Source organism: Simochromis diagramma, unplaced genomic scaffold, assembly GCF_900408965.1.
Source record: "Simochromis diagramma unplaced genomic scaffold, fSimDia1.1 OVJJ01000247.1, whole genome shotgun sequence".
In the NCBI taxonomy this organism is placed as follows: Eukaryota; Metazoa; Chordata; class Actinopteri; order Cichliformes; family Cichlidae; genus Simochromis; species Simochromis diagramma.
This window is the reverse complement of record NW_024386949.1, coordinates 969,306-985,377: the sequence shown is the minus strand read 5'-3', so window position 1 is coordinate 985,377 and position 16,072 is coordinate 969,306. Positions and strand designations below refer to the sequence as shown.

General features: G+C 41.1%; 1 protein-coding gene across 6 annotated transcripts in view; it reads right to left on the bottom strand.

The window, feature by feature from the left end:
- The window catches only part of LOC120737653 (partitioning defective 3 homolog), a 242,640-nt gene that overhangs the window by 223,285 nt on the left and 3,283 nt on the right, over positions 1-16,072 (bottom strand). For all 6 annotated transcript variants that reach the window (XM_040038476.1, XM_040038477.1, XM_040038478.1 and 3 more), the window contains exon 2: positions 12,236-12,576. In XM_040038476.1, coding sequence (XP_039894410.1) covers positions 12,236-12,355 — 120 coding nt within the window. In that variant the 5' untranslated portion in view covers positions 12,356-12,576. The remainder of the gene's footprint in view (positions 1-12,235; positions 12,577-16,072) is intronic.

Below are 16,072 nucleotides of genomic sequence, written 5' to 3'. Positions count from 1 at the left end.
TCAGTGATATTTATATACATTGTCTGTTGTATCCTCCTCATTGTTAGTAGCTACACTTAGCTCCCTTCTGCTCTCCATAGCAAAACAATGGTCAGTTATTCATCATTAATCAAATTAGAGTTTGAAATGGCTACAGTATATAAACTGAACTCTCAATGACTCTGATGTCTCTCTGAGAGCACAGCCACCCCCCTCCATGCATTTCCTCTACACTAATTTCCTGCACACTAACGAGAAAAGACAGGAAAACCCATCTTCCACTGTGATACACCAGTAATTCGATGCCATCTGGGCTGAGGTGGCTTCCTCCAGCAACAAACTGTTTCACAGGGACTACATGAAACTTACTACTTTTAAAAACTTGCTACTTTTAAAAGTAGCTTTCAGCAATAGTTCTCTTCCGGCTTTCTGAAGGTCTGCAACACGAACATTCCTAATTCTTTAGTTGAATCTATTAAGTTTGACAGGTATAACTGAAATGTGTAGTATTTTCACACCAATAAGGTGATTCTCCAAAGGCTGTGTGCAGACTGCCCTTAAAAATTTTGAGGAACTGGACAAGTAGAGGACAAAAACAAAGTTGCAGGCCTTAAAATAATAAATCTATCTAAAAGTCATGTCCTTGAGAAATAATCGTGCAAAGACCAAACACAGTACCTGAGAGATGCATCTAGGCCTTCAGTTGATCCCTCTACTGTTCACCTCAACAGAAACCATCTCAGTGAGAGTTTGAGAGCTTCTGTTGGTATTTTTTATACGTTTTTCTTAATCCAAACTCCTAACTGGTACTGGCAAAAATCATCAGACTGCAATTGAACTAGTACAACCTTAATATGCACTTCGATCATGCACTTTATGTCTGTGAATCACAAACGGCACAAGAAAGGTTGACGTTGCCATAGTCAACACAAGTCGACAAAGTTGACAGGATAAAAAAATTAAACTGCAGGCCCTCTGTTAGCTTGAGTACCCACTTGGTGGCGCTATCCAAATGTTGTACATTAACTGGTCAGGCAGAAAGCAGTTTTTCCAGTTGAGCAGCATGCCGATCTCACAGAGCGGTTTCTCCAGCTGACTGACATCAGTCTACTGCACGGACATCAGCTCCTCAGCTTTAGCTCACAGGACTAATACGATGAAATTATTTTAAAAACGACCTACACTGCTAGTCTTTAGAATCAGGCATCAGCATCAGGTGATACCTTTCCATCCATTTTCTTTGTCAACTGCACCAGAAGCAACTGCAACACTCCTACAGCCATCCCGGAGAGGATGAAGAATGGAGTTCAAGGCCCTTGTGTGTCTGTGCTCTGCTTGAAGGCCAATAATCATCTGTCACAGGCACAGCTTTCATTTGGTCTGTCCTATATTTAGCAGACAAAGCCTTATCAGCCTAAGTACTGAATTCAATTTAAAGGGACATCATTAATCTACACTCATAAATCATTTGTGCTATGCTAATGTGGGTTCCTCTTTCCTCTGCTCAACATCAAATTTTCTTTTGCACAAAGCGTAACCTTGCATTTATCTCTGGTTACAACCATGTTTCAAAAATATGAATTATGCCGATGCAGTACCCGCCATCCCTTTGAAATGCATTTGGGTTTCCATGGAGAACATGCCTGGCAGTCTAAGCTTTGCACTTTGCATCACAATACCACTAGGTTTCTCACTTAGCTGCCAGTAATTAACATCTGGCTGAGAATGAGAAAGTCTGTTATGAGGGGGAAAATAAAATTACCTTCTAAGAACACTTATACTGGGAATTCCAGAGGAAAGCAACAACACACAGAAGCAAAACAAGAGTTTGGAAAATCTGAACAAAAATAAAGGGTCAACAGCAGAAAAGCAAGAGAACAGTTTTAGTAAGAATATTCTCCTGACTTAATCAAACATCCAATTTGTAGCACGGTGCACTGAGGGAAACGCTACATCTGAGCTGTACTGTCCTGACATTCCTCACAGACAATCCTCTCCCTGTGCTCAGCAAGCCACACACAGCAAGTCCTTGACATTTCAGTCGGTGTCTGTCCACTTAATGGACAAGGGACAGTCATCCTATGAACAAGGCCAGTCTGCACGCTGAAAACAAATGCACATTCATTTTACATTTATCTGATACTCTGTTCTAAAGCAAATCATGCAATCAGTCTGCAAGTAGTAGAGGGCAGATAGGGACTCCACTTCTTGCTAACAAGCACCACAACAGGCCAATAGATCATAAAATAAGCAGTTATAGAGAGTTCTGCTCTACTTGAATCTGAGCTGAAATGGGCGAACAGAAGACCCAGACTGACAGAAAATTCAAATGTAGCAATTTTGTGAAAAGAAAACATTTTTGACTTACTTTCCTAAAAAAAAAAAAAAAAAACAATGAAATGAAAAGCAAAATAATCAGCAAATTCAACATGGAAAATGAATAATATCTTGTGATTTGCAGCCCTATAATTAGGAAAATGATGTGAGCGACCAGTTCTCCCAGCCAGATGCAACTCCAAAGGCAGGTTCACATGCTTTTATAACATGAAGCAAAATTGAAAGAGTGCAAGGCATAAAATCTTTGCTTAGTTTTAAACCAGAGAAAGGAAAAGGTCCTTCCACACTCTGCCCAAACAGCTCGGCGTCCAAAGAGAATATTGTTCCTTTCTGCTCTACGAGACGTCGTCTAGGCTATGAAACCTCGGCGTTTATTACGGGAGAAAGTTGATGAGTACCCAGCTACACTTGGCCAGCTTAGTATAACTATCAGTTGAGATCGTCTAAATGTTACTGAGGCTGAAGCCACAGAACTCCAGTGTAAATTCACTGCAGGTCGACTGTTGAACCAAAATTTTCTTTAAAAATTAAAAAAAAGGCACAAAGATGAATATGGCGCAGTGTTCTCAGTACAAGCAATGACACTGTTCTGTAAGCAATCATTCAACTTGCTAATGGCTTCAATAACATGGACTGCTAAGTTTTAATTTCATACCAGATGTTTTATGGGTCCATTTGTTTTAGAAAACGTACACAGTGTAGCTTTAGTGTTGCTGTACTTAGGGAGGGGAGAATCTAACACTCAAGCCATTACATTTTCTTGATTTCAGCTTCTACAAGGACTTTATTCTCCTGAAAACACTCAGCCACACAATCAGGTTTTTCATAAACATCCTTCTGTGAACACTCTCTTTCATAACGAAATTATTTGGCTATTAGCAGAAAGTTTGACGGACAAAGATGGACAAAAACATGAGCACAGATGTAGAAACTTTTTTTACTAGCTTCCGGGTCATTCTTCCATGCACAAGTTTACATTCAGGCTCTTCCCTTGTTTATGGAAGAAAGCCTACAGCTGAACAGAATGGGCGGGGGAAAGAAAAATCTTTGACCTCTAAACACCACCCTGTGATGCAAGCATTCATCAAGAGATCTTCGAGTGCTGCTGATAATTTTTGAAGCATCCATCACCTAAAATAGGCTGCTGTCAGCCTGTGTCTGCATGGCCTACTCTGTCTGCAAGGCCGGCCGAGGGATGCAGTTCCATATGGAGCAGACCTTGCTTCACATGGTTGGGCTGCCAATGCTCGGCCGACTGGACCCAAGCCAGAGCTCGAGTAATCTGTTTACATCGCACTCTCTCAACTTTAAGCTCTCTGTGCCATTAAGTCTCGTGATCTGCTCCCTTATTAACTAAGGCCTCCCTCCATCGTGCTCAAGAGTTCAGTTGGCAAGTTTCATCTTGTGTTCTTCAAGTGATCGAGAGGAAAATTATAAAAAAAATATATAAATAAAAGTCAGGTTTTCAGGGAGTCAAGTCTAAAGGTCACGTGCAGTATATGCTTCTGTGTCATCTAATCACGCCAGCTGGCAAAGTGGTTAGAGGTACTTCCAAAGGCCACTTTTAAAAGGCCTCCTCCCCAAGAACCTAAAATCACAGAGTGAAGCATGATGTGATAATCCTTGACCAGTTGGGACAAGGATTATGCACATTTTCAGACTCTCCTCAAGGGCGTTCATAGTTACATTTGAGCGTACATTCAGTCTTGCATTAATTCTCACATCCACACATTGACACACAATTACCGCAATGTTAAAAAAAAAAAGGTGCAATGCAGCTGAACACCTACACCCCCAAGGCATTTCAGACCCTAACAAGCAACCCGAAAAGCACCATGGCACCTGAAGATATTCAAGTATTAATATTAGTGCCTTAAAATCTAACTGAAGTTGAGATATGAAATCTGAGATCTAAAGTCTACAGTTCTTCTACATCCTGAATACCAATGTATTGGTAATGTTTCCAAATACAACTAGTAAGAAGATTATTAGCTGCACCATAACATCTGCAACGCCGCTCACAGAACTGAAAAACCGCATCTTATTTACATTTGGTTTCTAGTTTAAGGTTGTGTCCTTGGACACCACCACACCACTTCCAGAGGGGCTGTCATTTTTCAATTGCATTCCCTGAAACTGCCAGCCTGGCCACTCGCATGTCTGTGACGCACGCTGTATCTCATCCACTGACTTGAAATGGCACCAGTTCAATGGAAATTTCATCTTGATTATATTTAAGATTGTACTGGCGTGGCTGAACGCCCTGTGCAGAATGGCATGCTAGCCGCAGCTGAGGTTTTTCTTCCACCAAATGCATTTTCAGATTCATCAGGATGGTCAGTCGAAGTCGGAATTGGCCTCCTCACACCAGGGAACAAATTCAAAATAAAAACCCCCATCAGTTTTAGGGGGGGAAAAGAAAACTACAAGCGACCATGAACCCTTTAACAAAAACATTTTGTTTGGAGAGCTAACACTAAGCACTCGTGATGATCCTCAACACGATAGGCTGCTCAGTTGCTCTCTGAGCAAGTTTGAGGTCCAAGATGAAAACACAATCACTTAAGTTCAAGTGGTTCTAGGAAGCAATCTAAAATGTAGCAGCTGTGCTGGGATAGCTCCAGAGCCCTACAAGGAGATAACCCTAAAGTCGAGAATGCATGATATTAGGATAGTATTTTTCTTTTTGAGCTGCTCCCTTTAGGGGTCAACACAGCAGATCACCTGCCTCCATCACACCTATCCCTAGCATCCTGTCACACCGACAACCAAGAACCTCCTCTGAGGTCTTCTCTTTTCCTCCTGCCAGGCAGCTCCATATTCAAAATCCTTTGTCCAGTATATCCACTGTCCTTCCTTTACACATGTCCAAACCATCATAAAGCCTGAGCTAAGAAAATGATGAAGAAAGTTAATTTAAAAAAACTTATATGTCAATATAATGTTAATTATTATAAATAACCCCCTGAAACTTGCCAGTATAAAAGATTTTCACCAAGTTTTCCCAACAACCGTTTGAACTTGCAGCAATAGTTTAATCTTCTGTCGGGGTTGCCTTAATGATTGTGCGTCTTAACACAGATTTCTTGTGTTACAGGCAATTTAAAGAAGTGTCAATTTAATATTCAAGTGCTAACTTTAAAGTAAACAGCTGTGGATAACAACATGAGCTTAACTTCTGAAATGTAAATGAACTTCAAAAGAAGCAGCAGTCTTCCCACAATGTGAGAACTCTGCAGTCAGCACTTTACAACCTCATACTTAGCATTTCGCTCCCTCTCCGCCCAAACAGTTGTTCTTCCCCATTAGTGACTCCAGTGCTGCTGGGGTGTCTCCACCTGAGAAAAGCCCAGCGGCAACTGACGATAGTGACTCTTCTTTATTTTCTTTTTTTTTCTAAATCACATCAGTGTCACGATATGCAACGTGATAAGGATAACAGCTCGCTTGTATAATGCCTTACAGTGAAGCAGCGTTTTGTAACGGGGGTGGAGCATTCAGAATGCACAGCACAGCAAAGAAGCACAGTGGGAAAAGTGGTAACGTGAGCGTCATCATGTGACGCAGAACGGGCAGACTTTCTCACAACCTCTGGGAAAAAAGATGAGCTGCTCTCGATAACCATCCCTTTAGATGTTTAAAGCCAGTGATTTCACACTTAAAATTCTTAAATTGCAAAAACTCTGTTTACATACTTGGATCATCTCAACCTGATTTTTGTATTATTATTATTCCACATTCGCACAGGAAGCCTCACTTTGCTCATTTTCTTTCAACCGCTCATTCATCCCAGCGTGTCTTTAACAGGCTCCTTTAGGAAATGAAACGCTGTGCCAGGTCATGTTTTAGAATATTTTTCACAGTAGTTTGGTCAAGGGCAAAGTCAGCGGCCCGGGGATCATCAGCGAAGCTTTTAATCCTGCACTGTGCTCGTTTTGGAAGCAGGAAACCCTGGCTGGTACAGCCTGGTGACATGAGGATCAAACAGTTGAACTGTAAAAATTTTTAAGGTTTGTGACCTGACACGAGGGAGAGCTACTGCACAGTCACATCTTTAGGTTTAGCTAGTTCCAAGGACAAAAATCAGTTCAACGTCTCTGAAGTGCATAAAGATCTTTCCACATAAACTTAAACAGGATATGGTTCTTTTCTGATGGAAATTGTTCAGGTAAGCGATGCTGCCTGAATAAGCATTAATGCTCCCTGTACATTCACATTACTCTCACAAGTCAGACACTAGAAACCTCTAGTGTCCAGTCTGACTGCGCACGTCGGCCTCAGTCAGGAAATGGATAGAAAAGGTTACATAAGTTTCTCTGACACCTGAACTTGAATAATATCGCTTTAGATAGGAAGGACTACTCATCTTCCTGCCAGAGTTGGAATAAATAGCTCAAAGTATGCTTGGCACGTACACGCCCCATATGCAAACAAATATAACCACGTACTGTTTAGATGTTTCGATAATGTCAAACTGAGTCAGTACTTTGGAAATACCCCGATAACATCAATAACACTATTCTTGCATAGCTGGCAAGAAAACAGGAGGAATAAACAAGTTTTACTGACGTACAAGCAAAACGTGATCAAGCAAACTGCTATATGCCAAAACAGGTGCTAGGTGTTTGACGACTGTGGCAAACAGAAGGAACTTTAATGATAAGAATTACATGGAAACAACCCACAGAATAAATCACATCAAAAGCAGACCAGAGACACTTCACTCTAACAAACCCTGAGTGAATGCTGCCTTAGAGCACACTTGTCATTCAGGCTTTTTCTGCTCACACTTTGCACTCCAATGGATACATGACACCATCCTTCATCGATACCATGCCAAGCGTAATGTACCATTTCATGCATGCAATTGTGTTGCTTGTTTGAACAAAAAAAATGGGGCCAGCCTCAATAGCTGTAACTTTCGCTTTAAAGATGAAGAATACATCTAGTGGAAAACATTTTAATCCATTAGCGTATGACCAGAACAGCGGCGGTTAACTCTCACACGGCACGCACTAGCGCATATCTCCAGGCTCAGTCAGCCATCAAAGGCCGATGCACGCCTAATTAAAAACAGTCATTTGTGTAATGAATTGTGTAATATCTTGAGCACACTAAAGCACATTGAAATGACATCAGGATAAGATTAAAAGGAAAAAACCGACAGATTGGGCTCAGTCAACAGCAGTTGACAGCTGCTCAAATGTGATGATTTTCTGAGCTTGAGCCACACTGAGGGAGGTTTTTCCACCAAAGTGTCAACTCTGACACTTGATCAAACCCTTTATCCTTTTTATATCCTTTTTTTTTTTTTTTTTAAAGTAAGCTCCCCCCCACCCAAAAAAAATCCATAATTTTTTAAAGGCCAGTAGGGCTGGGCCATATGTTAGCTTGTGCAACCAAAGCACAATTTTTTGTAGAACATGTTGCAAGCGGGCCGTCGTGGCGAAGGGAGGAAACACCGCAAACTAGGGCTGTGCGATATGACCAAAATCTCATATCCCGATATAAGACATCTATCGTCCCGATAACGATATAAATCACAAAAATTTAACATTTTCTGTAAATTCTGCGAATCTTGCTTGGCTGAAGTGTTTCCAGCTGGGCGTCGTGTACCTGGAGTCGAGTGTTGTAATCGATGTATGAAACGATACATTTTTAGACATAAGTTGTAACGGCCGCCATGTTCTTTTTGAGTATTTATTACATGGCGTGCTGTGGGGAAAAGCCCGTTCTAACGTTTGAGTCTAAGGTTTATTTTTTTAGCACCTGGCGGCTCTTTTTTGCTTCTCATCCGTAAATAATCTGCTCTTTCACGTGATTCAGTTTATTTTGAAAAGTCTCAACAGGATCTTGAGCTTTATTGTGAAAGGTTTATGTGGAAAATAAACAAGCGAACACGCGATGGTTGTTGCTAATGCATAAAAACAGGCGCTTGTCCGTCCGTAGTGTGGTTATATAAAATATAAGAGAAAGAGAGAACTTTAAGAAATTAATATAGCCACTACAGTGACCATCAAAACGATGAAAAAAATATTGCCGTAAACAGCTTATTTTGCGACACCACGAAACAAACGCTAGCGTAAAATGAAACAATAGACGTTTTTATAGTCATCCCATATATATATCGTTATATCGAACAGCCCTACCGCAAACCTATTTCATCTAGTGCTGTCAGCATTAATCTCGGTAAAATGACGTTAATGCTATAACTGCATTAATGCGGCAAATCTCCGTTAACGAGTTACCGCGGATTGCCCCGTGCTTGGGGCTGGACGGCGTTAACTAGCTAACCGCACTAATGTGTTTGAAGCAGAAGCAGTTGTTGGAGTACAACAAAGCAGTTAAAGCACGTGAAGAGGCGTCCGCTTCAACTAGCGTGGTGGTGAGGCCAAAGAACAGCTGCTTGCTTAAGTGAAAATAAATTGATTTTTTTTTTAACTAATAAAGTTGTGGAGTTGTAAAGTACTTTGTCTCGTGTCAATTATATTGTCAGTATACCGTTATTGCAAATTTTCAAATATATATCGTAATAAATATTTTTGGCCATATTGCCCTGCCCTAAAGACCAGTTTCCTCTAGTTACATACATGCCACTGGTAATGAAATAATCATGAGTGTGCTTATCAGCATTTTGCAGTTGAGATAAATGGGAAATATTTTTTTTAATTTGTTTAAGCCATCTGCTTCTATTGTCTGGAACAGGTCAACGTCATGTTAAATCTCTGCCTCAATGGTCAAGTATGAACACAATAGCCCAGACACTGCCAGAGGAAGCATCAGCAGTGTGAAACTGTACATGCTCGTGGGCTGTGCGCTCGTGTGGAAATGACCTAACAGACACCTGATATCTAGAGGAGGATTGTGGGCGTTGGGAACAATCCAACAAAAAATATTATCAAAAAATTTCCTGACATGCCAACATTCCAGCCCCTTTAAGGTTTGGAGCAATACACCATCAGTTTTCAAGCACAGGGTCTAATATTTAAAGCTGTTTCCACACTCTTGGTTAAATGGTGAACATTAGAGATTATCCGCATTATGATCTGTGGAAGGAAAAATGAGAGTGGAAGATCATCTGACACAATATTTTTTCTCCTAGGCGTTGAGAGAAATTAAAGCTTTTTGCTCTCGAGTGCAGTCAGATGTCTAAGTGAGAGCACTGTACAATGTAAACAGTTATCCTGGTGTCCTCATCTTTCTAATTCCATGCTTATGAGATGGCAAAAGGCCCTCAGAAGTGCACTTTTCCCTTTTCTGCAGGAAGCATTCCTCTCTAATGACAGGGGAAGTTACAAGAAGGTCCATGCAAACAGTGAACCAGGAGAAAACACCCAACCTAAATTTGGTCATCTTATTAAAAGGTGGGTCGAGCAAAGAAGCTGTGATCTTCAACACGACATCTGTGGCCAACAAACTTCCTGAGACTCTTGTTCAAACCTAGGTTGCGACGAAAAGGGCTGGGTGGGGCTCAAGCAATAAACGCAGATATAAGAGGATAAAGTGTTGTGGATTTAAAGTTGTGGGTGAGGAGTGCGTGAAGAGCTCTGGTTTATTTTATTTAGATCAAAAGTGGCCTCGGTGCCACCGCTCCCACCACAGTTCCATCGACTGGCGTTAAAAAGCGGCAAAGTCTAGTTTTCCAGACGATCGCCCTTTGCTAAATTGTGATAATAGTCTAAAAACATAGCTATTAAAGTTAAGTGAGCTTCTAGCCAAGTTCAACAACAATTTCAGCTAGTAACCACAAAAAAAGTCATGTGTAGCACCAGGCAATAAATCTAACCTTACTACCGTGAAGCCTGATTTAAATGGGATTTTTTCCAGACCTTACAAATTGTGTTACAAGTCAAGTCAGCCTTTAGGTTCAGCACATTATACATAACACAATCTATGCTCTCAGAATCTTACAAAGATTCAATCTCCCCAATAATCACAAAGAAAATAATATTGTTCAAACTGCTTTTGGGTTAGGTAGCAAATGTTGTACTTTTTCACGAGGAAAATCTGTCCTTTCTTTTTGTCTAGAAGAGGTGTAGAAGATTGTGTCTAGATTTCAAGTGAAGTGTCAGCCTATTTGCTGGCTAGTTTTCTGTCTTACAGCTGCGGCAATCTGAAACTTGAAAGTCAGTGGAAATCTGTTACATCCCAGTCACAGAAATCACATATGGGACAAATACAACTGCACACACCAGCCTCTATAACATCATGTTAATCACACAGTTCCACTTTGACATTGCAGCTCATGCCCTACTACCCATGCCCGCTTTCAAGGAAAAATGCCACTGATAAAAATAAAGGTTTCACGTTGTAAAACTATTTAAGAAACGCTCCTATCCTGCACGTCACTCAACCTTCTTCACAACGCTTTACTGAGTTAGTATTGGTTCATCACACAAGGTTCACAGAGCAACTCTTTAAACCTGCCTCTCAACATGCAGAGATCTTATCCTGGCTGCTGAAGCTGAATTATTCAAAAGGAGAGGGAGAGGAGAATACAGTAGGACTTCTAGGTGGGTCACTATCATTACAGCAGAAAGAGATGAGCTTAAACTTAGCACACGGATGGGAAAAGCATTCATAAATTATGAAACCCGAGTTGCTGCTTAAGGTTTGTTCCTTAAAGGAGACTAGCCCGTTATTCACGAGTATTCAAATTACATCCACTGAATATTTGCAGCAACTTCAATTCTTTGAAATAGCTGGAAGAATAATAAAACTACTACCTGTAACATCTGACCAACTAATGGCATAATATCCATCAGGGGAATGACATAAGGATCAAAAGTGTTCTTAAAGCAGGAATATGTAAAAGCTTTAGTCACTCCAAGCCATGACTCCACTGAATATTTCAACACTGTAAGTGAATATTTATCAGATTATGATGATGTAAATGGTCAGCGCTACTGGAAACAATATTCTATGATCCTACTGTTCCCCGGCATCATCTTATCTCACTAGACAACCTCGAACACTAAGATAATTCAGAGGTTATCTGCAGCTACAAATTTTCTTTTCTTTCCATTTTATCTGCATGATTTATGTGTCAGGTCCATCACGTCTCCCAACAGTCAGCTGGAACTGGCTCTGCAGTTTCCCTGTCCGTCCTGCAGGGCCCAGTGCCTGCTCACCCAGCCGTGCAGCTGAAGACAGCTCCTTCTCTGATGATTCTACCTACAGCCTTACATAACTTTTCAAAAAGTCCCCGAGTGTGATCTTCCTCTCCCTATTTTCTCTTGCATTGCTGATTTGCTCCATCATTACCTGCACATACCAACTGAACCTTCAAGCCACTATGATGAACCAAATAAAAGAGCAGAAACGTGGTTCTTTAGTCCCTTCCTTCAAACGGGATATATACATTAGGCCTCTCCAGTTGCTAATTGCACTGACCTGGTGCCAAATCCCCTCAGTCCTGCAAGTCCTCCTCCTGCAGCCCGCTGGCTAACTCGCTAGTAGGCTAATCTCTGCTGGCAACTTTCAGAAGCACGACCCCGTGGACTTGCAACTTGGATGCGAAGTCTACAAAAAGTGCGTGCCCAGATCGGCGTTAGAAATTCACGTTTTATGCTTCGAGGTTGCAGCCAAACGCGGACCGCTGTGTTGTGTGCCGCAGTTAGAAATCCCTGTGGAAGTTTTGTGGGTTTACAAACACAAGAACCACAATGGCGGTGCGCCTTTCTTTGAAAGCACCAACACACGGGCGAATGCACACACGCTCACGGTTTGGAGATGAGCAAATTGTGCAAAGCAAGCGCAAGAGAGTAAATACAAGCCCCTCTTTTTGTTTCACCCCCTCTTCTTTGCATCTGTGTGAACTTTGCGCCATATTGAGCGTGCCCGCAGAGCCTGCCTGCACGGCGCAATATTGTTTCCAGGAAAACAAAAGCCGCAAGAAAACAAAGTAGCCGCCACTCACCTTGGCGATAGCCTTCTTATATCTCATGACAGCCTGCTGGATGAGTGTGTGGACTTTAATATTCCCATCCCCGCACGGCACAACCACCCGGGTCCTGCCAAAACACACCGTGACTTTCATGGTTTAGTATCCGAGATCTTCACCAGATTCGGAGCAAAACCGAGAAGAGAGGAGGAGGAGAAATCCGCGAGAAAATTAAAAGGAGCATGGGTTTTTCGTTTGCTCTGCTCCGAGGCTGTCCCGGTATTCCTTCACAGAAGCGAGAGCTAACGGTCTTTCCGCCTCTCCCCGCCGGACGACATTGTTTTCTGCGTGTTTTCAGACCACCTGTTTAGCTGTGTCTCTCTCTCTCCTTCCTTCCTTCCCTCTCTCGATCCCAATCCCTCTCTCTCCCTCTGTCTCTGCTGAGCTAATGCGCGGTCATATGTTGCCTTCACGTGCACCTGGTAAAGTTTAACTAAAGTTGACCAACTTAAATCAATTAAAGAAAAATCTATTTTAGCAATCAGTGCTCGACTTGGACCAGTTTGTTACAATCTAGCTATATCAGTCGGTAGAATGTGGTTATTTCATTTACCATGCAAGTTAAGGTTTATTCTAGTGATCAGTTTATATTGAACCCTAAGCTTATCCAAAGACGCTTTGTTCTTCCCCAAAAGAAAAATAACCAGGACCTCATTAAAAATTCTATTTTTTTAAGTCGATTTTCATTTACTCGGGTATAAAGTTAATTTTATTTCCCGAAAGGCCAGAAAAATAGGTAAAATGCACAGATTTCAGTTAGGTACATTAACACAGACTCATTACCAAAAAACAATTTTGACCATGGAAAAAAAATGCTGTTGGCCAAAATGTTTTTCTTGAGAAACTGAAATAAAACACGGACATGATGATACACACAGATACCACAACCTATTAGAGGTAGAACTGCTATTTCAGGATTGCAGGCCTTACGAGCGGGACTTAAATGCAACCTCTAGTAGTGATGGCCGGAGTTGCACCGTGACTCCGCGCTGTGGTCAATGTGGGTAATGTTTGGCGCCCACGGGGCAGCGGAGGGAAGAAATAATGAGAATCGACACACTGAATGAAAATAAAGCCGAAACCAGCAACTTACTGTGTTTGTAATTCTGCCTTACAAGGACAGAAAGCTGTGTGAAATCCTCCAAAGTGAAACACTTTTGTTTCTTTGACTTAAGAAGCTGCTTTAAAGTTAAGACTTGAGTTTGGTTTTAAAGGACGAATTAGGATTAGGCAGAGATTAAGTTTGGTAATAGGAAATGACTTAATAAGTAATTAAAGACTTGGGAATTATGTGTGTTTCCACCACCAGTGCACATTTCTTTTTATTACTCAGTGAAGTATACTTTCTTTTTTCCAACATCTAATTTGATGAGACGCCACTTATTAAAAGTTTCGTGTGTACCCAGCCCTTTACTACTTTTGTCTACTGCCTCACCTGGGATTAAAACAAGCCCCTTTACAAAAACCAGTCCAAACCCATGTGGGGAGCTTTCAGGAACAGCTTCCTCAGAACATGCATGGATCACATGGATCGCCTTCCTCTGGCTGAACACAGTGAGTTATAGTGCCAAGAAATGATGCAGTGCGAGGTTTAGTACAAGAAAAGAGAACTGCTGAATTTGAAGTATGCAGAAAGTGTGTGTGTGGTTTATATGGTCAGTGTTTCAACAGGATCGCTCCATCATGTAGTGCCAGCATGCAGCTGGGAGGCTATTTTAACTCTTAACACAGCTGGAGTACTCACAGGCCACCAACCACAGCCACAGCAGCTGTCGCAATGGATTAAACAACCTCACCTTTGGATATATGAGCACTTGTTTATCATCATTTGCACAAAACATAACAGAGGAAATGTGCAATCACACTGTCATAACAAAAGAAAGTAACCTATAATTATAGTGAGGGGGGCAAATGAAGAAACATCTCACTGACGTTCTGGTACAGATATATGTAGCTGCAGAGCAACAGTGGATCCAGTTTCTACAACAAGCAAAGGGGTGAAGGGGAAAATGGCTTTGGCCTTCAACCTTTCTAGAGAAAGCAAGAACAGGTTAGAAAATCCACCAAATAAAGGGATATCCTGGCAAACAAAAAAAGCAACAGTCATTGGCTGGCATTTATTCTATATTAAAAACAGCAGGAGTAAAAACAATAATGAGATGCAGAAGATGTAGAAGCTGACCATGAGTCAATTTTTCAGATGATTACACTTCCCAAAGTCAAAAATTAACTTCCATTCTTAATAGACAAGAAAGCCTGTATTTGATATGCCTCACAAGGAACCACACACAGTACCATCAAGAAGTATTTGATCCCTTCCTGATTTCTTATTCATTTACATATTTCTCACACTTTCACGTTTCAGATCATCAAACACATTTTAATATTTTATAACAATAACAAAGTCAAGCAGGCTAAAAGATCTTAAAAAGCAACACATCATGGCCCGAGTTAAAAAAAACTAAAAGTCCTTGACATCTATCAGTCCAGAAGGGCTACAAAGCCATTTCTAAAACGTTGTTTCTCCAGTGAATCATGGTGAGAGCCCTTATGGACAAACGGAGAAAACTTGGAACAGTGCTGAATCTTCCTGGAAGTTACCAGCCTACTAGAATTATGCACTGACGACTCATCCACGAGGGCACAAAAGAACAAGGAGGCCTCACTTGCCTCAGTTAAGATCATGATTCATGAATAATGCTACATGTTACTGATCTCCAAGACTTTTGGAAAAATATTCTGTGAACTGGCGATATATACACTCTTAACGTTTTTTGGAAGGTTTCAATCATGTTACAATTGTTATAAAACTAACAAAGCATTTTATAACAGGAACTTTATACCAGCAGTTAAATATGATGGTGGTAGTGTGATGGGCTGCTACAAACTTCAATCTGTAATATAATTAATGTCTTGAGGTACGCAAGCTAAAAAGCTCCTAGTTTCAAGAGGATTTAAATTCAAGTATCCACCAGTCAACATAACCAAGGACCATATGTGTTTCAGTAGTGACCTCTTGTGGTGCACTGCTGTGGTACCTCTTTAAGATGATTTTAAATCTTATTTGGCATAACCTTTATTAAAAGAGCAAATATACTACTTCTTGGTAAGCTCAGTTATGGCATTTATAGAATTTCCTATGTGTATTGCACTTATTTAATATCAGTGTTTCCCCAAACAGAAACATCTTCCATTTGCAATTTCAATGAAAATATAGTATATGGTTTTAGGATGCGCAGTAAGCACAATAAACGCCAGATGAGATGGGCCTACCCCTTTGCAGACATTACCTGCAGTCTTTCACTTGGTATAAGATGCTACAATTGATCTTTTTAATCTGCAAATTAATACTTGGAAAAACACAGCTATAAAGCCTCTGTATCTTCATCATTTTGTGTATGGTTATCATGAGATGACATTACTTTACCCTCACATTTTAAACTTTGACTTTCCCGAAAAAGGCCATGCATCTTCCAGAAATATGGCAGTCAAGCTGGAAAGGCCATGGCAGATGCTCAAATACCTCTTTGATGGTATTATCAGCGTGAAATTGTGTTGTGTAGTTATCCCAGGCTAATTTTGTGCTAAAGAGCTGTCTGGCCCAGGTCATATGTAACTCCCCGCTGTCAGGCCTTTGTGTCACCCCAGGGTCCCCCTTCTGTTGCTGGTACTTGGCCATCTGGAGACTCCATCCTCTGGCTACAGGATAGGCCAAGGAGATGGAGGAGGAGGAGGGAGCAGCAGTGGGGGAGCATTAAGACAATGTAATTTTGTAATATAAAGCTGTGCTAGTTAAAGTATATGACACAAAAC